Source organism: Phoenix dactylifera, chromosome 1 (assembly GCF_051530095.1).
Source record: "Phoenix dactylifera cultivar Ajwa chromosome 1, Ajwa_hap1_PhDact_Kaust_v1.1, whole genome shotgun sequence".
NCBI classification, from domain to species: domain Eukaryota; kingdom Viridiplantae; phylum Streptophyta; class Magnoliopsida; order Arecales; family Arecaceae; genus Phoenix; species Phoenix dactylifera.
Genome location: NC_143190.1, coordinates 49,982,192 through 50,008,504, shown reverse-complemented (window position 1 = coordinate 50,008,504; position 26,313 = coordinate 49,982,192). Strand labels below are relative to the sequence as shown.

Sequence of the window (26,313 nt, the reverse complement as noted above, 5' to 3'; positions counted from 1 at the left end):
GAGATGAACTGTATACAGGAGTTTAAAAGTCAGAATCCGAATCCGGATCAAGATGAGAGTTCCCTCCTTTTATAGGAGGGATACATGGTTACCTGTGATGTGACCGGATAAATTAAATGAGTTACCGTCATGATTGAGCACAATCGTGTGAATTAATACATTGCCGTGGAGGGCTAAACTGGAGCCAATGAGTTGTTGTGGGTGACCGGACGTAGTTGAGTGAGTCAGCTGGTTGTCGTAGAGGGCCTGAGATTTTGAGTAGGCCGGAGATCCATGGAGGCCATGCGCATTAATTGTTGAGTGTCGGAGATCTGTGAAGGCCACACGCATTAATTGTTGTCAGTCGTTCAGGGCATGGTCCCCGATTGACATGTCGTGGCATGGCTGGCGAGCGAAGCATGGTGCGGTGAGGTTGCTGCAGGGCGTGGCCGCAGCATGTGGACGACAGGGTCGGCTTTTTGAGGTCGGCTCGGCGTTCTGAAGTCGGGGATGCCGAGATCGGGTGCCTCGGGGTCGGGCGCCTCGAGGTCGGGCACCTTGAGGTCAGGCGCCTGCCATCATGTGCCGGTGATGCGTCTACGTGTTTCGGAGCAATCTATTTTTCCTCCAATAGAATCAAGCCACAGGCAAAGCGGAGGCCATCACCGAAATCAAATTGGGACCGGACAATGTTAGCTTATCAACATAGTTTTAAACGGTTCAGACGCTTTCAATTAAATTTAACGAATCCGATTTCTTTTTGACAGAAATAACTCAATTTAATCATCTGTTTCAGCAAACAAAAAAAAAAAAAGCCACTCTCTTTTTTTTTTGAAAATAAAAATCCGGTTTCCACATGGAGTTTCCTTCTTTTTTTTTTTCAAAGACGGAAGCTCTTTGATATATATATATATATATATATATATAAAGAGAGGGGGAGGTCAAGCCTCAGGATAAAACAGAGGCCTAAGCTGGGCCCGCTACATTCAGCCGTCTAGAAAAATTTTGTGCATTTAAAAAATGGCAACAATGATTTTATCTTCCATATTTATTATCTGTTTTATAACAAATTTGAAGATATTTAGTTGGTCATTCATTGTCTTATTATTTGTGGCAAACAGGCTGTGCCATCCGAAGCCGCAGCTCAAAGGATTGCCACTTATTATTTGGCATGTGGTGCATTGTTGAGTGTATCATAAATTTACAATATTCAAATCCACATCAGTTCTAAAATATGGAAGATAAAATTTACAATATTCAAATCCACTTAAGATACTAGTTCAAATCCACATCAACTTAGGACATCAGTTATTTATTAGTCTAAGCTGATTATTGTAGGAATACTAGTTCAACACTAAATCAGTTTATTCTATTATATATAGGGGTGCAAATAGGTCGGGTCGGACCAGGTCATGAGTGACCTCGACCCGACCGGATTCCTTGTTCGGGTCCTAATGTTGGACCTAGACCCAATCCAATAGAAGATCGGATTGGGTCAGGTCCATTGCTAAACTTTCTGACCTAACAAGTCATTCGGATTGGGTCGGGTGCATGTATGATCTAGTCCCAATCCAAAAAATTTGGGGTTCAGGTCGGGTCCGGTTCCAATCCGAATATTAGAAGCCATTGCAGGAATTACAAAATAGAAAAATAAACTATATACAATAGAACAAACAAATCATCATAGTAAAAAACTATGTTTTTCTTTTTAGAACCTATAGCTCAAATGTTTTCTGGTTGTTCAGGCATTGACCATATAATGTTGGCATGGAATGTTGGCAGTTCAAATTCGGGGTGAAAGAGTTAATGTGCCCAACAAAACCAATATTATATTAATAAAGTTCAGTTACATGCATATTGTGGGTAATTAATTCTACTATATGATGATAAAATTTGTCCATGATTACATTGTATGGAAATCATATAATAATAGAGATTAATATAGAAAGATATGATACTCCAATTTTTTTGTAATCTAAAATAGTTCACAACCTAAATAAATATATATTGGACAAATATATTTATATTATGGTTGTCCCATATTGTACTACTATATGTGATAGGATGATGTGTTTCAATCATCAAAATAGAGATTCTTAGTGAATATGTGGGTATTTGTAAGATGACAAATACTGAATAGGACCAAATATTAGAACACTCTTGGACCATAAAATCTGTCTGAATGAAAGAGTGGTTCTAGTCACATATTCATAATTTATTAATGACCTAAGGATGTTACATAATCTCATGTAGAGTTTGTGTAGCTTTGACATTGTCAACCGTTGATGTCTAGTAAAAGACTACATACGGACATGTTAGGTTGCATAAATATATTATGGAGATTTGTGAAGAGTTATGAATATCCAAAAAGGGGATTCATCATTCCTTAGAAAGGAAAGAATATTCAAGACTGCGTTTCTTAGAATTGAATTTGAAACCCGGCCGGTACAATTTTGAGAAATTGTCTAATTCAAATTAAATAAAAGAACACACATGTAAACTACTAATAGACAGTCTCGTTGTGGTCCATATCAATTCAATAGTTCATATGGAATATTAGTTGATGAAGGGAATTATGTAGAAATATAATGTGACAAGGGATACTCACTACATATTCTATTCTTTGGGTGAGACTGTAGTTTGCTAATAGGCATAATTGCAATTGCCAAACCAAATTAGATTTTGGCTTACCAGAGAAAAAAATATATCCCTAATGGGACCACGCAACATGCTTATTCTCTTACTAATTGACATCCAAAAGGTTATAATATGAAGGGTCATATTATGAATAGTCTCTTACTATTCATTAGATGAATGTTACTAAATTTGATTAATTTTTTATTCATTACAATGGAATGAATATGGTAGACTAAACGTTAGTACATGAAGAGATATGAATAAGAGAAGTTTCATTATAATGAATGTCATTGAATGAGATTTCATTATACTTCCTCTATAAAAAAGAGAGAGCAAGTAGAAATGAAATATGAGAAATATTTCTCACAAATTAAAAAGGATAGCCAAAGTTGTAGAAGAGACATCACGTGTGAACTTAGGAAGACTTTGCATTTGTGAAGTCTTTTGTGAGTAATATCATCACTAAAGTATGTCCCATGACATGAATCCATGTACATCAAATAATAATCTAGACTCCACCAAATTTTCATATTATGAATATGGATAAAATGAAATTGTTTTGAATAAGATTCGAAATTCTACTGCAAACTATCACGGGGAACCAGTGACGTTCTAAGCTTAATTAGAACAAACTCAACTAGTTGCCCTCCTCTCAAATTCTAGGCCGTAGACCACCATAGATGCAGTCTCGGAGGGATCCAACTCCATTCTAAAGCTTCCCACCATTGATATGTACATTCCTTAATGACGGCAGAGTTAGATCACCTCTTCTTGTTTCTCTTTGGAAAGCCAATAACATCCAACAAAGCTAAGATCTTCCTTAAGGATAGACTCATTCCTGTCGATTTCAACCTAAGGAAGATCCAATCACCATCCAAGTTATCTCCTATAATTTCTCCTTCCTCCTTTGTTTATTTTTTTGTTTAGGAAAAGAATAAAAATGATACATGCGCAATGTGCGAGGAGATACTGGAAACTGAAATATAACAGAAGAATAATAAGAACTTAAAAATAGAATAAAAAATTATATTATAAGTAACATATGTTTTATAATTATTAATCATTTTACTTTCAACATCTCACTAATAAAAAGATCAGCTAATAGAAAAGATAAATTGTTTAAGATAATAGTTGAATGTTTGTAGTATGATAAATAAATGTTTGCTTATGTGAAGACATCCGATTCTTTTGATTTGATGCAGAAGATTTCAATTACTTTTCTTTTGCATTTGAGTAGCTATTTTCATTCTTGTTGGAATGTTTATGTTTTGATTGTTTCAACGTATGAAAAAATAGAGAATAAAAATTAGCAACATTTATATGCTTCAAATGAATAAGTAGAGAATGGCATAGTTATAACTTTTTCATTAGGTTGATCATATTGAGCAATAAGTTGTAAAAGGAAATGACTAATTTCTTCAATCGGATCTATTTGAAATATGCCACATACAAACCAGTTAGAACTTGCAGATAAGAAGGCTTTGTTTATTATGAATGTTAAAACAAAGATATAGCATTCCTATAATATTTTTTTTAATAAATTCTTTCAGCTCTATTGGTCCCCCTCCTATAATATAGATACAATATTAATATATTTATTATCAGAAAACTCTGCTCGATTAAAATATATCATGGTTATACTATCTCCAAATATAGATCATACAGTTCGGTAAGAGATTTTCCCAGGAGGATTTTAGTATTTCTATCAAAAATAATTGAAGCAACTTCTCCTATATGATCACGTATTTTACTACGTATGAGATACTTAGAATTGAAAAATAAAGTTCTCTCATGAGGCTTTCAGTATTTCTATTAAAAACAATTGATGCAATTTATCTCATATGATCAGTATTTAAATATATATAAGATACCTAGAATTGAAGAATTAAATTATCGGTACATATTTTAAGATTTAGCACATTGTAAATTTCTTACCTTAATGATGCTAGTGGATTTTCCTTAATTGTATTTTCAGCCCAAGAAAGCTCTTATTTGGGGGTTTTTTTTATGCATTATGAATTATTTTTTTGTGCGCTTTCGAATGAAATTTGTTATTTTTTCTTTTTAAAGACTCCAATGAAAAATCTAACTCGGATTGTTTTTAATTAAGTTGCAGAATTTTTCTCTTTTTTTCTTTGAGTTCCCAAAAGAAATAAGCAATGAAACTTTTTTCGGCTTAGTTTGTGCATGATTTTTTTTGTACACTAATTTACTTTGTGAAAAAAATTTCTTTGAAAAGTCCATTTTGAATGGACTTCTTTGTTGTGCGTATAGAAAATATTATAAATAGATTTGCTTTTTGATGAAAAATATTGTGAACTGATTTTTTTTTGAAGAGTCCCACTTTGAATGATTTTTTTTTTTATTTTTGAAGTGACTGTTTTGAAGAGTACTCCTCCCGTTTGTTTTTTTTACGTGCGTTGAGGAACAAAATCCAACTCATGGGTTTTTGATATTTTTTCTTTTTTGTGCATGAAGAAACGAAATCGTGGTTTTTTTTTTTTGCACTTATTTACTCTTACTTTTTCCCTTTTTTGTGCATTGAGAAACTAAATTTAACTCATGGTTTTTTTTTGCATGCTAATTTAATCTTTTTTTTCCTTTCGTGTGTAAAGAAATAAATTTATTGAGAATAGTAGTTTTTTTATGATTATTCTGAATTTTGAAGATGAGCCAAATTTTCTCTCTTTTTGATATAGAAAATAGGAATATAAATTGTACAAAGCCTAACCTAGATTTATTGAAAAAAATTATTGCTATATTTGAAATTTTCATTCTTCTCATTTCACGAAGGACCATGATTGTATCCGTCACATCAAAGATTGATGCGCGCCCATCGACTTTTTTTACAAACGTCAACATTCCCACCTTTTCTTATTTCTTTTGATTTTTCGTTTGTTCTGTTTCTTTTGATTTTTTTTTAATTAGTGGCTGGGAATCCACGTTTTTTATTTTTATTGTGTGTGCGTGTTTTTTTGGTGAGATTTTTTTTTTTTTTTTCACTTGGCTTTAGCAAGAAGCTGAAATGAGTGGACGGAAGCATACCCAGTGAACGAGGTCTCTGCTTTGCTCGGCATTGACTTGACCCCGGCTCACTCTTTCCGCGAACGAGATAAGGAGGCGAGAAGGAAAGCCAAAGCCCTCTTCCTTGTTTGCCGTGTCTGCTCCGAGCAGAGCAAAGAGGAAACCGAGGCTGTGCAATGGCGAGCGTTTTCCTATCTTCCATCCTATCAAAAACCAGCCAAGTACTGGGCTTTGCTCAGAGATCGGCAGTCTCTCCGTCTTCATCATCGGATCCACGCAACAGTGTCTTGAAAGATCTGGAGAAGCTAGGGAGAACATTGAAGAGGATCCAGGCAGTGCTTCATGACGCGGAGGAGAGAGAGATACGAGAAGAATCCGTCAAGCTCTGGCTGAAGGAGCTTAAAGAAGTGGCTTATCAAGCAGACGACGTGCTGGACGAATACCATTACGAGGAACTGCGAGGCCAAGCGACAGGCCGAGCTTCCCGCAATGAGAAGGGAGGGGTAGGGGGCGATCAGGAAGAGGTACGTGGTAAGGCTGGTTTATTTTTTTAAAAAACAATCTATTGATAAATTTAAAACTCCAACAGGTTTCAATTCTGGACGGCATGGGGGATAAAATCAGGGAGATCGGGAAGAGGTTCGATGAGATCTCGGAGGATCGGGAACGCCTCCGTTTAAGAGAGGAAGATGGAAAGCGACGAGACCTCGGAGCTCCGTACCGAGCACCAACCAGCCACATAGTGGATGAGTCAAGTATTTATGGAAGGGAACACGACATGCAGGAGGTAATTAATTTGCTATTTTCTAAGGGTGTGGAAAATGGTATCTCTGTCGTTCCGATTGTCGGCAAGGGAGGACTGGGAAAAACCACGATCGCCCAGTTGGTCTACAGTGACCGCAAGGTAAAACAATATTTCAATCTAACCGGATGGGTTTGTGTATCTGACGATTTCGATGTTCCAAGGCTAACAAAGGCCATCCTTGAGTCTCTTACTCGACGTTCGTGTGATCTTACACAACTAAGCACACTTCAAGATACTCTCAAGGAAGAGGTGAAGGGGAAGAGTGTGTTGCTCGTGCTCGATGACGTCTGGAATGAGCAACAAAGCCGTTGGGAGTCCTTAAGAAGCCCCTTCGTTGGTGCAAAATCGGTGAGAATTATCATGACCTGTAGGAATGATTCGGTCGCCGAGATCATGCAGACAGTGCATCCTTATCATCCTAACTGCTTGTCTCCAGAGCAGTCTTGGTCATTGTTCAGACATTATGCATTCGATGGTCGAGACCCTGAAGAACAGCCACGTTTGGCTGATCTCGGTGAGCAGATTGTCAAGAGGTGTTCCGGTTTACCATTGGCTGTGAAGTCAATAGAAAGCCTCCTGAGATCCACGGCAGATGAAGATAGCTGGATGGATGTCATACAGAGTTATCTATGGGAAGTCGACGAGGATATGAATGAGATTTTGCCAGTTCTTAGATTAAGCTATAGCCGCATGCCAGCACATCTAAAACCTTGTTTTGTTTATTGTTCCATGTTTCCCAAGGATTATGAGTTTGACAAAGATGAATTAGTCCGATTATGGATGGTGCAAGGTTACATCCAGACATCTGGAGGTAGAAGAAGAATGGCAGACATTGGCAATGAATACTTCAATGACTTGCAAAGAAGATCGTTCTTTGATTCCTATCGGTCTAAGTTTAAGATGCATGATATGATACATGATCTAGCGAAATCCATTGCAAGAGATGAGTGCGGGGCAATTGTGAATAAAAAGCTACCCAGTCTCCCTGATGAAGTTCGCCATTTATATGTGGGAGTCGGAGATGAAGAGGAATTTGTGAAATCACTGCGCTCGCATAATTTTAGCGCCTTACGGACCTTGTTATTATGGGATGGGTATAGAGATCAAACAGTAATCCTAGAAATAATCAAGAATCTGCCGCTACTAAGATGTTTACGGACTCTAGAATTTTGTTGGGAAAGGGAAGATGAGATCCCAGATTTACTCAGTAACCTGAAGCACCTGCGCTACTTACGTATCAAATCCCATAATATTGAGAAGGTCCCTGAATTAGTATGCCTCCTTTATCACCTACAAATATTGGAACTTGATTGCCAGAATCTTGCAGAGTTACCAGATGGCCTAGGTAACCTTACCAACCTACGATCCTTTAAAAGACTGCCTGGAACAGTTTGTCAGCTCCGCAACTCGCAGATGTTGGTTCCTGATGGGTACACGTATCTTCAAGAGTTACCCAGTGGCATAGAAAGCCTTACTAGGCTCCGCCACCTACAAATTGCGAAAGGGCAAATTCTCTGCCTGCCAGCTGGGATCGGAAAACTAACAAAGCTTCAAAGATTTCTTGGATGCTATAAAGTGCAGGGTGGGATAGGAGTGTTGAAGGACTTGGTGAATCTCCAAGGATTTCTAATCATCTCAAGGCTCAGAAACTTGGTCAACATAGAGAATGCCAGGGATGCTGGTCTTAAACATAAGCATAAACTCGAGGGGTTGATGCTAGCTTGGAATGCGGTCGACTGCAATAATGATCCGTGTGACAAGCAAGATGATGGATTACTACATCTAGAAGCTTTTCCAGAGGAAAATAAGGATGTCCCAGCCGATAAAAAAAGGGAGGAAGCCATGCTCGAGTATCTCCAACCTCATGCCAACCTCAAAGTTTTGTCTATAAAAAGGTATGGTGGTTCCAAGTTTCCAGAATGGGTGGGAAATTCTTTCTCCTTTGCATCACTTCAAGAAATCCGTATAATTAATTGTAACAAAATACGGTCTCTTCCTCTATACATTCATGACTCTTTTGGAAAATTGGATGCACCCATATCAAAATCCATGCTTGAGAGGGTGTCCATTTCTGGTTGCCGGCAACTCACATCCATAGTAGGGCTGCATCATCTCCACTTGCTTAAAGATCTGAAGATAAAAAATTGTCCTCAACTTCTGCTCTCATCAGAGGAAGGACTGCCATCCAAGCTTCAAGTTTTGCGTATCGAGGAGTGCCAGCAGTTGACGTCATTGCAAAACCTTACTTCTCTCAAAAAATTAATTATAAAAGATTGTCCTCAACTCCGACACTTATTAGATGAAAGACTATCATCCAAGCTCAAATATCTGCATATTAAGGAGTGCCAGCAGTTGACATCATTGCCGAGGATGCAAAACCTTACTTCTCTCGGAAGATTAATTATAAAAAATTGTCCTAAACTTCAGATCATGGCAGAAGATCAGCTCTCATCTATGCCTGACAAAGTGAAAATTGTAGATTGCCCTGGATTGGTCAACTGGTGCCAAATACAAAGAATCAACTGCATTCAGGTACCCTCCATCCTAGATTTGAAGTGCTCTAATTGATCACTTAAAGAATTACACAATTGTACATTCTCAGATTGTTTGTTTTAAAGCTTCTGTATGAAACTCATGCACCAACAGAGTTCTCTTATTCTCTTTTGCTAATATACTAGGTCTCTTCAGGCAACAAGCTGACTATATCCAACACATGGGAGAACATAATGAGTGGGTTTCATGATTTGACATCTGTTGAGTATCTTTGTTTCCGTAATACTTGGAAAAAACGTAGGCCAACATGGAAGAATATAATGCAAAGAGACCCCATACCCAAACTTGAACAGCTACCCCAACTTGAACAGCTAACCATATGGGGTTGCACGAAAATCCCACCACTACGGTGCCTACCCAAGCTCACATCTCTTCGAAGCTTGGTAGTAAAAGACTGTCCTAGAATCCATTGCCTGCCATCTTATCTGCTCCCATCCACGCTCAAGTGCTTGGTGGTTGATAGTTGTGAGGAGCTAAGGGATTTGCCATTGGCACAACAGAACCGAGATGCATTTGAGGAGCTGCAGCTTGTTAATTGCCCTAAGCTCCAACGGGTGCATTTGAGGAGCTGCAACTTGTTAATCTTAAGAATAGAGCGATGTCCTCAACTCCGGCTTGCACAAGTTGATCGGCAGCCATCTATTCCTCCATGTGTCGAAATTGAAGGTAGCTATACTTGCATTTTGGCTAATTACCAAATTAATAATTGTACTAGCACCAACTGCTCTGTTTCTTTATCTGTCTTTGCAGAGGAAACAGAGAACAAAGAAACAATTGATGATGGAACCCAAGAGAAACAAGTGTTGGATTGTGTGAAGATTGAGCATGCTAACAGTGCAGAACCATTGGTATGGATCAACACAACCCTATTACATCCATTCTTAATTTTTTATCTAAAGAAAATTTTAAGTTTCTTTATTTTTTTTTTGCTCGATACAAAATTAAACATGTGCCGGCATGGCACACAGACATACTGTGCCGGCAGGTGTTTGGCATGAGTATGGGCACCGATATTTAAATCCTTGGTCAACATTAACCAAGTTTGATTGATGTCATCTTCCTTGAATATATAATCTGTTAAATAGAAAAGTCAGTTTCTTGTCCAACTTGATAGTTTATTTGTTGGCATTATCCTGGCATCAATTCTTTCTTATTTTTTGGGAAATGATCTTGCAATCAATTCCCGAATGATCCTAACTGGCCGCACCATGCAAAAGGAGTGGTTTCACAAATAGTCAACAGTAATACAATTGGTTCAGGCTAGAAGCATCTTTAGGTGCGCCTTTTCCACTGTTGTGGTTGTGTGCTGATAGCTTTCATTGCTACCTGCTGTGTCTTGTAGCTTGCAAATTGATGATAACACAAGCAAGCTGTTTTTTGGGGTCATGACACATATAACAAGGCACGAGAGCACCTTGATTTTTACATGCCTATATAAAGGTTAGAAATTTGAAGCATTCGTTTGAACCCATTCATGAGTACCTTGATTTGGCAGGATATGGAGAAACTTGGAATAACTTTAGAGATAGTTCTAGATTAGAATACTTAATGAATGAGGATCCATAAAGCCAACTCTAAATAGTTGGGAAAAAGCTTGATGATTATAATGATTAAGACATCTGGATGTCTGCATTAATCAATGCTCCAAGAATTTCGAACCTATCAAAATTTGTTAGCAGACATCCACAAGCATACATTTCACAAGGGTGGATCTTAGGATTGGTCTTAGAACAACTGATATTCTAGGTGTCAACATGTCGTGTGTGCATTGAACTTTTTCTTTTTTTTTATTTCCCAGCATTTTGCAAACCAGAACAATAGTCAGCAGAGGTGAGACTTGTCTCATATTAACCAAACTTATGTAAGTACCAAACCACTCTTCAATATTCCTTAAACACGGAAAGAACTTAGATTAAAAGAAGAAATCAGCATTGATACCAAGGACTGCTACCTTCTCAGAAATCCATGAAAAACAAGATAGAAAGGCAGGCATATATGCCAACTTTGAATTGGAAAAAGATGCACTGCCAATTACATTCTGGGCGGAATGTCTTAGATAATGTTTTCCAATCTTGAACCCATCCATGGTTTCCTGCAAATCATTTTGTTCTAGGGAAGATGATAGACTCCTCAAGCATAAGGGCGAACAGCAACGTTACGTTGCTTCTCTTCTGAACATGGAAGAGGTACACTTACTGGGTCCCATTCTGTAACAATATGTATATTTTTCCTGTGATATAATAAGATCCACCACTCATCCTAATTTAGTTACCTACATGCCATAGAGCTACCGCCCCAGTTGCATTAGCAAATCTCAAGTTGATTGGGCAAGGTACTCTATTTGCAAGAAGAAGTCTCTTTTCTTTTGGAACAATTTTCAAAAACAGGAATCCATTTTTAAAGTACAGGTAGGTTAGGTTTAGCAAGACTTGTCCAACTCACATGGACAAGAGAATTAAAAGAGAAGCAACTTATAGCCGTTTTAGCCATTTCATAATTTTAGCTTCAGCTTGGCCTCCCAATAAGTGATCGATGTAATTGGACCTAATGCATGAAAAGTACTACTAATTTTTTTTCCTAAGCAAAAGAGTACTGCTAAATTTTTTCCTGCATTTGCCCAAACTATCATATTTTCAGCTTTAGAAATTAACCCAAATCTTTTCTAGTTGTTATAGATGAGACACAAGATGTGGTCAAAAAAACTTATTTTTTAATGAATATGTATACTGATAAACATATTAAATGGATTCCAAAATTAAAATATCTATATTTGTTCTAAACAGAGACGGATACAGTTTAGAGTTAAGGGCATCTATAGCCATTTTGAACGGATATGGATATATGCCGGATATTATTTGTATCCATATGTTGATATCTTAATATAAATATAAGTCAAATACTATTTGGCTATAAATCAAATTTTTAGCAGAATTTAGTGATGAAAATTGATATTCATTTATATAATCATAAAGGATAGGAATAGAATTTATACGATACATAGATAACTAAGGATTTAATGCATGATTATTTATAAACCTGCATAGAGACGTACCTTGTTAAGGGTCGAGATCATGAATTATCTATTGTTAAAGAGCTTGTAAGAAAAGTTATATATAGATATAGAAAATATATAGAAGTTATTAATATTGACATTTTAAACAATAAGGCTTTGAAAATATCATAAAGAATAAAATAAAATATTTCCATTTTCATTTTTTTATCAAAGAGAAAAGGGTTTTTATAAAAAATAGAGAATATACATCAAACAATACTTAAGGATAGATAAAACAAACTACTTTTATAAAGCAATAATCATGTCATAGACTCGTGTGTGAGGGCTTGCCATTCATTCTAGGGAATGTTGGCTCGAATCCAAGTTATACAATTTATTTTATTATATTTTTTTACCAAATACTTGGATCTAGATTGGAAAAATATTTAAAATCAAAATCTATAAATAGATATCCAAATTTGGATCTAGATCTGATTAGATATCAAAATTTCTAATCTGAATCAGATCCGATTTGGATACGGAAATGGTGCTGTTAGATTATATCGGACCTATTTTTAGCCCTACTCTAAGGGCTCGTTTGGTTCGCGGAAAAAGAAAGGGGGAAAGTGTGGTCAACGAGAAAGTAATGAGATGCCTCTTGTTTGGTTGGAGTTTTCAAAGGAGAGAGATGGGAAAGTTATATTCCCATGGGAATATGATTCCCACATTTCATGGAAAAGTCTTTCCCATGAGAAATATGGGAAAGTTACTTTTTCATGAGGCGGGAATCACTCCATCTTTATTTTTTTCCAAAAAGGCCCGCCCTTCAGCATTAAAAAGGCATTAAAGACCTAATTTTTATTAAGGGTATAATAGAAATTACACATAACTTTTTCAAGAAAGTGGATGGCCAACCAAACATAAGCACTCTAGAAATCTGTCACTTTTCCATGTTTAACCAAACATGCCAAAAGTATATTTCCTGGCATTCTCTTCCTAGGAATATTCTTCCTAGGAATCATATTCCTAGGCGGAAAAATGCTTCCCGCGAACCAAACGAGCCCTAAAGCTTATGTATCTAGGATACTGCTTCTTGAAGTTGGAAGTCCAGTCTCAATATTCTTTTTTTCACTTTTTGGGCAACCCTACAATGTTTCTCTAACTTTTTTTTAATCTTTTTTCTTGTGTGAAGTTTATTTTTCTAGTTATTAGAAATTTTCTCTAGCTTCTTATTTTGAGTAAGAGCATAAAATTAGTGAGATATAGAGATAAGCACATGACTAGAAAGAGAAACCAATGAAGGGCATGGTTCTAATTCTGCATTCTTACTATTCTACAGGCAGACAGCAGTGTTGTATCTCCAATATCTGATGACACAACTGATTGCAACATGGGTCAATTCCTACAGGTTGGGTTCCCTTCTGGTTGCAACTCGCAGTCCGCGGTACATAACAATGCAGAACCATCGGTATGGATTGGAACAACCCTATTAAATCTATTTTGAACTTTTTTTAACTAATAAAGAATTTTAAGTTTTTTATTTTCTTTTGTTTTGATACAGAATTGAACATGTGCTGGCATGGCGCACACACTATGCCAGTAGGTGTCTAGCAAAGGTATGAGCACTAATATCGAAATCGCTCTCAACATTAACCAAATTGTTGTCATCTTCCTAAAATCTATAATGTGTTAAATACAAAATTAGTTTCTTCTCCAACTTGATTGTTTATTTATTGAAATTATCTTGGCATTAATTCTTTTTTAATTTTTTGGGAAAATGATCTTGGCCCCTCTTAAAGATTCCTTAAGCACAGAAAGAACTTAGATTAAAAAAAGAAAATAAGACTGATACCAAGAACCATTACCCTCTCCACAATCCTTGAAAAACAAGATAGAAAGACAGATATATGATGCCCTCATTGAATTGAAAAAAGATGCAATGCCAATTATATTCAAGGCAGAATGTCACAGATGAATATTTTCCATTCTTAACCCCATCTAGTGATTCCTGTAGATCATTCTGTTCTAGGGAGGACATAATGTGATTATTCTGCTTCTCTTGTAAACATCCAAGACGTATACTTACTGGGTCCCATTCTATAGCAAAATTTATATTCTTCTTAGAACGTAATGAGATGCACCATTCATCCTAACATGGTTACATAGATGCCATGAAGCTAGTGGCTCAGTTGCATATCAGATCCCAAGTTGATTGGACAAGGCATTCTTTTTGTAAGAATAAATCCTTTTACTTTTGGAACAATTTTCAGAAACAAGATCCATTTTTTGAAGACAGGTAGATTTAGCAAGACCTGTCCAACGTAGACAGACAAGAGATAAGAGAAACAACTTATTGCCCTTTTAGCCATTTCATAATTTTATCTTCAGCTTGACCTTTCAATAAGTTGTGTAATAGGACCTAACACATCAAGAATACTACTAATTTTTTTTACTAAACAATAGACTACTACTGAATTCTCTTATGCATTTGCTGAAACTATTATATTTTCAGATTTAGAAATCAACCCGAATCTTTTCTAGTAGCTGTAGCCGAGACACAAGATGTGATCAAAAAAACTAATTTTGATAATATAAGGATCCAGTTTTTCATATATTCTATGATTTTTAACCAGAACAATGTACAAGTAATCTCCACAAATAAAGATAAGAGGATATAAACATGTGGTCAAATGAAAGGATGTATATATAGCCAACTGATTTAGCTAACTGGCTGTTTGATATAGCATGGTCTCAATTTTTGGTTACCCAAATATTAGATACAGTCACTACAAAATAGATCATATTTGATCAGGAGGGTCATAACCAAAATATGACTTGATGCTTCATGTCCCATACCACAGGAAAAAGAGCCAAAGCAAATAAGATGAACATCTCTTGGGGAAAAGAATGTTGAAATGGATGGATGTTAAATTGTAGAATAACATGAATTGTGTGCGGTGTTGGGTATGTAGATATGTCTATTGAGAAACATTGTTAAGAGTATCTAAATAAACAATGCAAAGGCATAGAAGAAAAATTCGAGGATAGCATGGTAAGAAGAGTAGCTAAGACAAGTTTGAAGGATCAATTACTAAACAATCGTACTGCCGTGCACTTGCTCGGCTAGCATCATCTCTTACCATTTGGGCAAGAAGTCAGGAGTTCGATTCTGGTTGGAATCAGCCCCCAAGGTTGTATAGGGTGGGAAAGGTGGGGAGTTAGACTAGCCTCTACTAGTCTTGAGGGGAAAAAAACTAAATAGTCATGCCATCTGAGCAAAAATAAATGGAAGGCTCCTGTGATGTTAATGATAAAAATGAATGTCTTCTCTCAAAAAAAACAAAAAAAAGATACAAATGAATGTATAAGATACCGTCTAAAGTATGCGTCCGGCATATTGCTACTTGAAGATGAAATTCTAGTCTCCATACCCTTTTTCTGACTTCCTGGAAAGCCCTTCATTGTTTCTCTAGCTGTTTTTTCTTTTTTATTTTCTTCTCGTCAAGTTTTCTTGTTGTTTTCTTATAAACAAAGAGAGAAAATTTCGCTAGCTGCATATTTTGAGTAAAAGCACGTAATTAGCGAGATAGAAAGATAAGCACACATAACTAGAAGGAGAAACCAATGCAGGGCTCATACGAATGGTTCTAATTCTCCAGTCTTCCATTTCCAGTGGGCAGAAAAGGAGCTTTAGGCAATGTGAGATGTTGTTGCTGTCAATCTACAATTACGTCCTCAAGAATGGATTTGAAGTGAAGACTTTCTTAGTGCAATGCTGTGAGTTGTGCAAGGAATGGTTGGCAAATTCCTCACAATTGTGTTATTGTTATGTTGTGTTGGAAATTTGCATGAACTCTGGAGTTTTTATTAAGTAAATCTAAATCCCTAGGGGTCTATATACTCTATGATCTTCCAAATGTAACTGTTGCACTTTATGATCTTGGAATACTAGAGTATGGCATCTATGATGCATGTGGTCTCGCATATGCAGAGACATGGAGCTTCGTAATCGCACCCAACTATGGAGCTTGCAGAACTCTGACCTTCTGTATTTAGTTGCTGTAAAACCTAATGTATCTGTGGCTTTGCTAATGAAGTGGAGGTTTCTGATATGGGAATTATCTATCGTGTTGCAACTGCCTCTGAGTAAAACAAAGGAGCTTGAAAGCTTATATGATCTGCCGCACTCGGTGCACCCTGTAGGTGTGAGGATAAATCATTGTGGAGACTCACAGCAGACCAAACATACTCAATGAGATCTTTTTATCATTTCATTAACAGTGGTGGTGCTCTCTGCCCATATTATAGTGCCATGTGGAAAGTAAATGCACCTGAAAATCAAAATCTTCTCTTGGTTGGCGCTTGAAAATTGATTACGAACAGTAGACATTCTGAGAAGAAAGGGATGGCAAGGGAGCCATTTGTTTCTGCATTGCTCTTATAGCGAGTGTATCTGGTTCGTGGTCAAGATTTGTCTGAAAATTAAAGATCATCCTCCATCCCTACTTTTCTTGTGGATGTCATGTAGATCGATGAGAATCAAAAAAGATGCTTCGGAGAGGTTCAGATCAGTCAGTCTTGTCCATTTATTGGGATTAATGGAATGAACAAAATGCAAGAATTTTCCAGAAGAGAAGCCATCCCATGATTCATGGAAAGTCCTCTGCTTCAGTACCCTGTTTAAGTTCCTTTTCCTCCACGTCTTTCTTGTGTATTCCTTCTGCTTTATACTCTCTTCTTTCTCTCTATATTGAATGGTGGGAGGGGCCTCCCTTAGCCCCTCATTCCTTGTTATGAAAAAAAAAAGAAAGAGAAAAAAAAAGAAGCAGCCCATTTATTCTAGATCTCTGCTAAAAAACTGCAGCTGAAGCCGTCCCTGTCTTTGTGCATATTGTGTAATAGATGATTGTTTTTAGCCCACAGATTTACTAGTTAGACCTTTTCGTCATACACTATATGCAGCGACCTTCTTGTCTGTGAAATCCAAACGGACGAGAGTTCCTTATCAACAGATGGCATAGTGCTGCTACTTCTGTTATATGTATTATATGCAGATATCCATAGCTTCTATTTGGCAAAATGAAATATGTACGACAATAGAAAGACCGAATATAAAATGCAGCAAACATGGAGAAACTCAATTCAAATGAATCTGAGGCAGCCTTTATCCGGAATAAAGGCAGGATATGCCAATGGAAATTCTGAAAATCTTGATGCAGAACCCAAACAGTGTGCAACACCCGAATCAGATGTCTCTGCCAAGTATTTCAAGTTGTGAAGCACAGAGAAATACCCAGTTGAATCATACAGGAGCCTGATCCTCCTTCCCTGACACAACATCTCACAAAAAACACCGAGTGGAGCCTGATAGGCTTTGGAAATGTGCCAACATTATGGATAATGTTAAGCATCCAAAAGCTACATGTGATGCAGTTCAGAAAATTTCTATCATCAAGTGAGGGACGTTCTGCAATAATGGCATCCCAGTGCAGGCACATACTGCTGCTTAGTGGTCTGTATTCTGCTGTTACCATTTGTTGTTAATGCCGCTTATTGCTTGTTTACAAGTATCAAGCTCCAATTATATTAAAGAAATCATGTTCGAATCATCTTGGCCTGGATGATGTGAGAAGAGTAAATGGGCTGAAGCCGGCGGCAGGGCAGCCGACTTCAACCCAGCCCAAAGAAACGGGGAAGGGAGTTCCTGCTTCGTCTTCCTCGGAGCCAAACTGCCGCGGAGCTGCGGCCACTCCGCAGCAGTTGAACTCCCCGACCATGCCGGGGAGTTAGAACGGCCACCGGCCGTTTCGTGGCGTCGTTGCCTAGAACCTCGTGGGCGACGCAACTGCCCGCGAGCTTATCCGCTGCGGAGAGGCAATATAAAAGCCCTCCTCTTCACCCTCCGGAGAGCGCCGAGCTCTCTCCTCCCTCCTCCCTCTCCTTCCTCTCCTCCTCCTTCTCCGGTGACTGGTGTGCCACCCCCGCCGAGCGACACCAAAACTCCGCTTCCGAGCCCTGTTCCGAGATCTACTTCCTGTTCGGAGCTCTGCCGCCTTCGCCGCCACTAGCCACCGGACCTAGCCGCTCCTCGGCTGAGACCCGCCGCCTCCGCCGACGCACCGGTAGCCCTTTCCTTGTTCCTCCGGTCGAAGCTTATAGGAAGTTTTTTCCTTTTCTCCTGTTTCGGGCCAAACCGAGAACGATCTCGGTTTTTCCTCCGCACCGGCCGGCGGCCGCTCAGGCCATCCACCCCGCCGGCTTCCCTCTTCCTTTCCTCTTTTTCCATTTTTTCTTCTTCCCCTGTTTTCTTTTTTTTTCTTTTTTTTTGGTCAAAACGGTATTTCTTCCCCTGTTTCTGAGTTCAACGGGTTGAAGAGGCCCATCGTGGGCCGAACTGGGCCACGCTTGGGCCTGTTCAATGTGAGCCCAGTTCAGCCGCTTTGCACCCTAATGGGCCATGGCCATTGTGGGCCAAACTTGGGCCATGTTCAGCCACTTTGGGCTCTATTGGGCCCTTCCCTTTGTGGGCCAAATTTGGGCCCTATTGGACCGTACCAATTATGGGCCGAGAATGGGTCCTTATTGGGTCGTATCCAATATCAGCCAATGCGGGCCTGTTGGGCCGTGTTCAATGTGGGCCAAGTTTGAGGCCCTATTGGGCCGAGTTCATTGCGGACTGAGTTCGAGCCCTATTGGGCCATGTCTAATGCGGGCCTGTTGGGTCGTGCCTATTATGGGCCGATCTTGGGCGCTATTTGGCCGTGCTCATTATGGGCCAACTTTGGGTCCTGTAAGGCCGTATCCAATGTGAGTCAAGTTCGGTCCTTATTAGGTTGTACTCATTGTGGGCCAAGTTCGGGTTCTATTGGACCGTGACCAATAGTATTTTTAGTTTTGCTTAGCTTTAAAATTAACAAATAAGTTAATTATATTTAATAATATTTAAACAGGTGAACCTGATCTGCCTACTAGAAATAGGATTAAAGCAAAAAGAAGTAACTTAATACTTCAAAGTGTGTTTTCTGAATTATTTAATAAATTATTAGTGGATTAAATTTGAGATATGTTTTGTACTTAGTAAAATGGGTCACGCATATTAAATATTATTTAAAAATTATGTTATATACTATAAAATCTATAAAATATGACTGGGCAACTTATGAAATCTGTTTTTATATGTATGTATTCTCAGCGTGGCTATGATCTGTTCTAGCCCCGCCAATGGGGATTATTCGTTGATCCTATCGACTTGTATCTCTGAGAAACCGGTTTAGACACCGCGCCACCAGTGATTAGAATAGTGGATTTGGACACCGTTGCCACCGATAGTTAATAATAATAGATTTGGACACCGTTGCCACCGGTGGTTAATAATAGTAGATTTGGCACTTTGTGCAACCTATGCCACTAGGTTACGTGGCCCTAGCCAATTTATGTTGGAATCTGGTATCAAAGTTTTTTATAAAAATGCTTAGCAAATTTCAAAAGAAAAAAAATAGTTTATTTGTGATTTATTTTCCAGTCGTTGTTTTGTGTTTTGATTAATTATCTAATATGCCTTGATCCTGCTCTAGGATATTATGTTGCTTACTGGGCTAGTGTATCTCATTATCATTTTCTTTTCTGTTTTTCAGATCTAGAGGCATGATCGCACAGGATTGGGAAGTATGTTAAATTCTAAAGATTTTATTCTATTATTGGCATTTATGTTAGTTTAGCTAGATTATTTGATTTATATCAGCACATATTATTTTCAAATTATTGTAAGAACTATTTGATTAAATTAATATTTAAATAAATTTTAAGGATTTGTAATTGCTTTGATATGATCAGCTGCCTTGCATGCCTGTATGGTCCACCGTGCGAGCATGCGGCGTCTGCCGTGCTCCGGGTTGGGGTGTGACAAATTTGGTGGTAGGTTTTAGGATCCCTAGGATTCGTCGGAAAGACTGAGAGATAGGTAGAAATTAGACAAGGGAATAATATTAATTACTTTTTGCTAATAACCTTTTGTTATTCTATTTGAATGATCTTGTGACATTTGCCTATTTTACTGAATCAAAATGCCGCATCGTCGTGCCCATAGTCTAAATCAGATAGTTGGGGCTTTCGGGGTAGAGTCCCTACTAACCAAGCAACCGAGGCATCGCAAAGCCCAAGGCCCTAGAATGTGGTGTCTGGAATTCACCAAGAAGGAGGGGCTGGTCAATTAATGGTGAATCAGCCAATCCTCAGTCAATCAATGATGACTCCAAAAAATGTTGCAGGGAATCAAATCCGAGTGCTCGAACTGATTGAGGAGGTTGTCGGATTAGTACGCCAACAGAGGCAATAATGTCAACAATCAATCTAGTAAGATGTTGGTCCTTTTGAGCAAAGAAGGAGTGCAGCAAAATTCAAGAAAATGGCTCATTATTGGTGGAAGTCTGTGGAGCGCACATTGGTGGAATTTTGTGGAGCGCATCACTGATGAAGAAAAAGTCAGATTCGCTATTTATATGCTTCAGGATAGAGCTCATCATTGGTGGAAGTCTGTGGAGCACACATTGGCTCATAGGCATGAGCCAGTTACCTGGCAGGGGTTTCGCACAACCTTTTACTCCAAATATTTTCCTTTTAGTCGCCTGAGGGAGTTAGAGAGAGAATTTCTCAATATATCTCAAGGAACTATAACCGTGGATGAGTATGAGGCAAAGTTTGATAAGCTGTTTCGGTTTGCTCCCACCCTCATTATGGATGCAGAGTCCAAGATAAGGAGATTCGAAGAAGGGTTGAAGTCTCACTTACATCGGGGTTTGGCCGCAATGCACTCAGCAAGCTATGATGTTCTGGTAGATATGGCCAAGAATATGGAAATTGTGTGGAAGGAAACACAGGATGTTAAAAATGGGAAACAAAAGAAGAGGAGCAGAGATTTTAATACCCGCAGTGGACAAAATTCTAGCAAAACTGCGAAATCTCATAATAGATCTTGGCAATCAGAGAAGCATGAATCTTATGGGAGAACTACTCAGCATCAGCAAGACCGGTCTAAATGTGAAGCATGTGGAGGTGCCCATAAGATAGAACTCTATAGACGGTTATCCAACGCCTGTTTCAGATGCGGCCAGCAGGGTCATAAGATAAAGAAGTGCCCATGCAATCAGCAAGTATCTCAATCAGTACAGAGGCCTCAGGCTACAAGGACCTAGCAAGTGCAAGCTTTTTTTGCTCCGGTTCAACCAGCTCAGCCTTCTTCTCCCAAGTAGCATAAGGGGGAGACCGCACAAGGCCGTGTTTATGCACTAACTCAGCAAGATACTCAAACATCCAACACTATGGTGTCAAGTACATTACCAGTTGCATCTATTTATGCCCTTGTATTGTTTAATTTTAGTGCTACACATTCTTTTGTGTCATCTGTATTTGTGCAAAAATATGACCTGCTTTGTGTGCCATTAGATTATGATTTGCATGTTAGCACCCCTGTCGGGGGTGGGGTGATCGCTAATCAGGTCTACAAGACTTGTTCAATTCAGATAGTAAGTAGAGACTTGACTGCTGATTTGATAGTCATTGACATGCATGATTTTGACATAATTTTGGGTATCGACTGGTTAGCGGCACATTTTGCTACCATAACTGCTATGAAAAATTGGTAAACTTCCAAATTTCTGGGGATACTGAATTTAGCTTTATGGATAGTAGTGTTTATGCTTCCCCTCTAGTTGTGTCTGTTATGCAAATAAAGTGGCTACTCAAGAAGGGGAGTATGACATATATTGCCACAGCAGTGGATACCAGGCAATCAAATCAAAGATTAGAGGATATCCTAGTAGTGAAGAAATACCCTAATATTTTTTCAGAAGAACTCCTTGGTTTGCCACCATATAGAGAAATTAAATTTGCAATTGATTTGATTCTCAATACCACACCAATCTCCAAAACTCCCTATAGAATGGCTCCAGCTGAAATGAACGAATTAAAGGAGCAGTTGCAAGATCTGCTTGATAAAGGCTTCATTCGACCTAGTGTTTCACCTTGGGGAGCTCCAATATTGTTTGTAAAGAAGAAAGATGGCAGTATGAGGTTATGTATTGATTATCGAGAGATAAATAAAGTGACAGTAAAGAATAAGTATCCTCTACCAAGAATTGATGACCTATTTGATTGATTAAAGGGTGCTCAAGTATTCTCCAAAATTGATCTTCGTTCTGGGTACCATCAGTTAAAAATAAGGGCTGAAGGTGTGCCTAAGACTGCTTTTAGTACTCGGTACGGGCACTATGAATTTTTGGCCATGCCATTTGGGCTGACAAATGCTCCTACAGCTTTTATGGATCTGATGAACAGGGTGTTTGGACCCTTTTTAGATAAATTTGTGGTTGTCTTTATTGATGATATTTTAATTTATTTTGGAAGTCAGGCCGAGCATGAGCAGCATTTGAAGATAGTACTAGAAACTCTAAGACATGAGCAGTTGTATGGTAAATTGAAGAAAATGAATTTTGGCTAGACAGTATGATGTTCCTAAGACATGTGATATCTAAAGAGGGAATCTATGTGGATCCAAAGAAGGTTGGAGCAGTGGTCAACTGGAGTAGGCCAAACAGTGTTTCTGAGATTCGCAGTTTCTTGAGCCTAGTAGGATTTTATAGACGATTTGTTGAAATTTTTTTCTCTATTGCTGTACCTTTAACTCGACTAACTCATAAAAGAGTTAAGTTTGAGTGATCAGATAAATGTAAATAGAGCTTCCAGGAGCGTAAGCAACATTTAGTATCAGCCCCCATCCTTACCCTTTCTTCTAGTGGTGAAGGTTTTATCATCTACAGTGATGCTTCAAGGAGAGGATTAGATTGTGTGCTGATGCAAAATGATAAGATGGTTACTTATGCTTCCCGATAGTTAAAATCATATGAGGAGAACTATCCCCTTCATGATCTTGAACTTATTGTTGTTGTGTTTGCATTGTGATGACCCAAAGATTGATTTAAAAATTGATTTTGATGATCACAAAACCTTGAAGTATAAATACTAATGTTTGTGTTGCAAGGAGAAAGAATTTATTTTGCAAGGAACATAGCAAGATTGGAAGAATACAAGAAGGCCTCCAAAGCTCTCAAGAAAAGTTGGAAGAAAGCTACAATTTATGGCCCAAGCTTCAAGTTTAAAGAATTCAAGTTGGAGGAGCAAATTTCAAGAAAAATTCAAAAGAATAGTCCTCGAGTCGACTCCGGGAAGTTTAGAGTCGACTCTGGCACTCTAGAGTTTCAAGAAACAGTGCTCGAGTCGACTCCGATACTCTACGAGTCGACTCCGACTGAGAACAAACAAAAAGACAGAGAGTTGATTTTCAGCGCTACAGTGATCTCGAGTCGACTCCAACTTCAGTGCTACAGTGCGGAGTCGACTCCCAGCTACAGTGCCGGCAGACTACTATTCACGAGTCGACTCCTGCTTCAGCCGAGTCGACTCCTGCTTCAGCCGAGTCGACTCTAGCACGCTGGGAGGCATAACGGCTAGTTTTTTCTTGACTCCAACGGCTCTATTTTTGTCTCTAACGGCTAGATTTTTGTTTCCACGCCATCTAAAGCTGTAAAATCAAGAGGAGAGCTAGGGGAGAAGGTATGGAAGTGGGAGAGAATATTTAGGGAAGAGATTTCAAAGAGATTACAAGGAAAATCTCCCATAAGCACAAAAGGGCCATTCAAAGTAAAATAGAGAGAAGAAGAGCATCCAAGTGAATCCCAAAGCTTCCTCTCCATCCGTGTGCTGCCTCGGTGATCCTCTACTTCGTGCCAAATCAGAAGAGGGTCAAGTAAAGAAGAAGCTGAGTTCCTTCATCTTCAAATCTCGTTTGAGGGCTTCTCTTTACTCTATTTGTTTATATTTGCTATATTTGCTTAGTTAAGAAGCTTGTATTTGCTTTAAATTCTTAGTCTAATATATTGTAACTTGATTCAATCAAGGGATTGAATCAAGGGGTTAAGGTTTGTTGGTGAGCCAAAGGAAAAACCAACGGTGTTAAGGTTTGTTGGTGAGCCAAAGGGAAAAACCAACGTTGTAAGGTTGTGGTTGGTGAGCCTTTGGGAAAAACCAACTGGGTTGATTGTGAACCCGGAAAACAATCGTTGTAAGGTTGTAGTTGGTGAGCCTTTGGAAAAACCAACTGGGTTGGATTGTGAGCCCGTGAAAACAATCGGTTGGTTCTAGTCGGTGAGCCTGTGAAAACCGACCGAATTCGTTGTGATCTCGCAAAACAACAAGTTGGGTTGTGAGCTTGTAAAACAACCGGCTGTAATCTGAGAAATTATAGTGAAATTCCCAAGAGGTCTTGGGGAGTGGATGTAGGTGCTGGGGTGCACCGAACCACTATACATCTTTGTGTTTGTGATGCTTTATCTCTTGTGTTTCATGCCTTACATTCATACTTGAGTGTGTAATATCTCTAGCTTTGTTTCCTATTGATTTATAAGTGATAGTTTAGAACTTGCTTAGCTTCCACTCCATTCTTACCATTCACATAGATTAAAATTGATCATACAACTATAAGTTAATTTTAGATCAATTGCACCCTAAAGCAATAATATAATTGCTCTAGCTTAATTTCCCTCTACTTTACTTGTAATTACCTAGAGCTTAAGTAAGTAACATCTTATCATCCCGCAGCATTCAACTCAAAGTAAAAATTAGGGAACATAATTTTTAGAAAACCCAATTCACCCCCCCTCTTTGGTTGTCTCCTTGGGCAACAAGTGGTATCAGAGCAGGTGCTCTTTTATTAATTATAGTCTTAACCGACAAGAGCCAAAGATCATGACAACTCAAATAGATAGTTTTCTAGGAGAGGGACAGTTAATTGATAGACCTCCACTATTTAATGGCATAAACTACACATATTGGAAAGCACGCATGCGCATTTTTATTCAATCACAAAACTATTATTTATGGAAAATCATAATAAATGACCTTCACACACTCTCTCAAACTATTAATGAAAAGGACTTAGCACAATTGAATGCTAATGCTATGAACATATTATATTGTGCTATTCATGAAACGAAGTTTAATGAAATTTCTGCATGCTTATCTGCTAAGGAGATCTGGGATACTTTAGAAAATATTTATGATAAATCTCAGATTAGCTCACATGTGCTTCAATTACATACTAACAATGAGATTGCAGAGAAAGGTGTTGAATCTCCCACCTCAGCCGAGTCGACTCCCAGGTTGTCCGAGTCGACTCCTAGAGAAAAATAGAGACTTAGTTTTGGAGATCCTGTGAACGAGTCGACTCCAAGTATTTTAGAGTCGACTCCCAAGTTAGCCGAGTCGACTCCAACAAGGCCCGAGTCGACTCCGAGGCAGAACAGTTCAAAAGACAGAGAATCATCTTTTAGGCCTCTGAGAACGAGACGTCTCCCGAAGATCTCGAGTCGACTCGCAAGTCAGTCGAGTCGACTCCAAGTAAACCCGAGTCGACTCGAGGAAGAAAGAACAACAAAAAAATTCAAAAGCTTCCTAAAGACAAAGAAGAAGAGGAAGCAAGAAGAAAGGAAGAAAGAGATAAAAAGCAAGAAAGCCTTGACCAAGGAAGAGTCAAGCAAAAAATTGAAAACTAGAAGCAACAATGAACTACAAGAGGTAACTAACTTATGTTTTATGGCATTAGAAGATAAAGTGGAATCTGAATCTAATTTTACACCAAATAAATTTCATGAAGAATATTCTTATGATGAACTATTAAATGCTTTTCATGATTTGTATGGTGAATGTAGAAAATTAGCTATCAAAAATAAAAATCTTAAAAAGCTAAATCTCGAAATCTCAAAAGAAAGAAATTCTATTGCTGAAATATATGACAAACTAAATTCTGAAAATGAAAGCTTAAGGATAAATTCAGAACAATTGATTCAGAAAAATCAGAATTTAATTAAAGAAAATCAAAACTTAAGTGAAGAAATTAACCAATCAAAATCTCTTATTAACAAATTCACTGTAAGTTCAGAACGATTAAAATTGATGTTTGAAAGCCAATATGTTGCTTATGATAAATCAAAACTTGGCTTGACTCCTTTACTTAACAATAAATCTCTAGAGAAAAAGGTTATCAATGCATCAAGCAAACCATTAAATAAGATAACTTATTTCAAACATGAAAAGAATGGGCATAACAACTTTACCCATCGTTCTAACACAATTAAATCAAATGATAAAGTTATTACTATTAAACAGATTTGGGTTCCAAAAGGAACCATATGTCCTAACTCTCAAGGACCCAAGCAAGCTTGGGTACCCAAAATGAAAATATGAGGATGTAAACATAGGTGTGCCAAGATAC

General features: G+C 38.2%; 1 protein-coding gene across 4 annotated transcripts; it reads left to right on the top strand.

Annotated features, from left to right (window-relative positions):
• The first annotated feature begins 5,651 nt into the window (after positions 1-5,651).
• LOC103699572 (putative disease resistance protein RGA4) lies at positions 5,652-16,102 on the top strand. Of its 4 annotated transcripts, none has more exons than XM_088705256.2 (7): positions 5,658-6,164; positions 6,230-8,977; positions 9,124-9,664; positions 9,749-9,846; positions 13,330-13,458; positions 13,552-13,606; positions 15,982-16,102. In XM_088705256.2, exons 1-6 carry the CDS (start codon positions 5,817-5,819, stop codon positions 13,555-13,557), a joined length of 3,870 nt encoding a protein of 1,289 aa, XP_088561382.2. In that variant the 5' UTR covers positions 5,658-5,816; the 3' UTR covers positions 13,558-13,606; positions 15,982-16,102. The 4 variants fall into 4 exon arrangements, with proteins under 4 accessions (XP_088561383.2, XP_088561382.2, XP_088561376.2 ...); XM_088705250.2 differs by having other exon boundaries at positions 15,664-16,102; XM_088705253.2 differs by lacking the exon at positions 15,982-16,102 and adding an exon at positions 15,621-15,756.
• Positions 16,103-26,313: the final 10,211 nt, after the last annotated feature.

What these genes read in the sequence shown, in the direction of transcription:
- LOC103699572 (XM_088705256.2), top strand. Translation starts at nt 5,817, where the DNA reads ATGGCGAGCGTTTTCCTATCTTCCATCCTATCAAAAACCAGCCAAGTA. An exon ending in AAAGAATCAACTGCATTCAG is followed by an intron (nt 8,978 to 9,123) that starts GTACCCTCCATC and finishes CTAATATACTAG; the next exon opens with GTCTCTTCAGGCAACAAGCT. An exon ending in TCCATGTGTCGAAATTGAAG is followed by an intron (nt 9,665 to 9,748) that starts GTAGCTATACTT and finishes CTGTCTTTGCAG; the next exon opens with AGGAAACAGAGAACAAAGAA.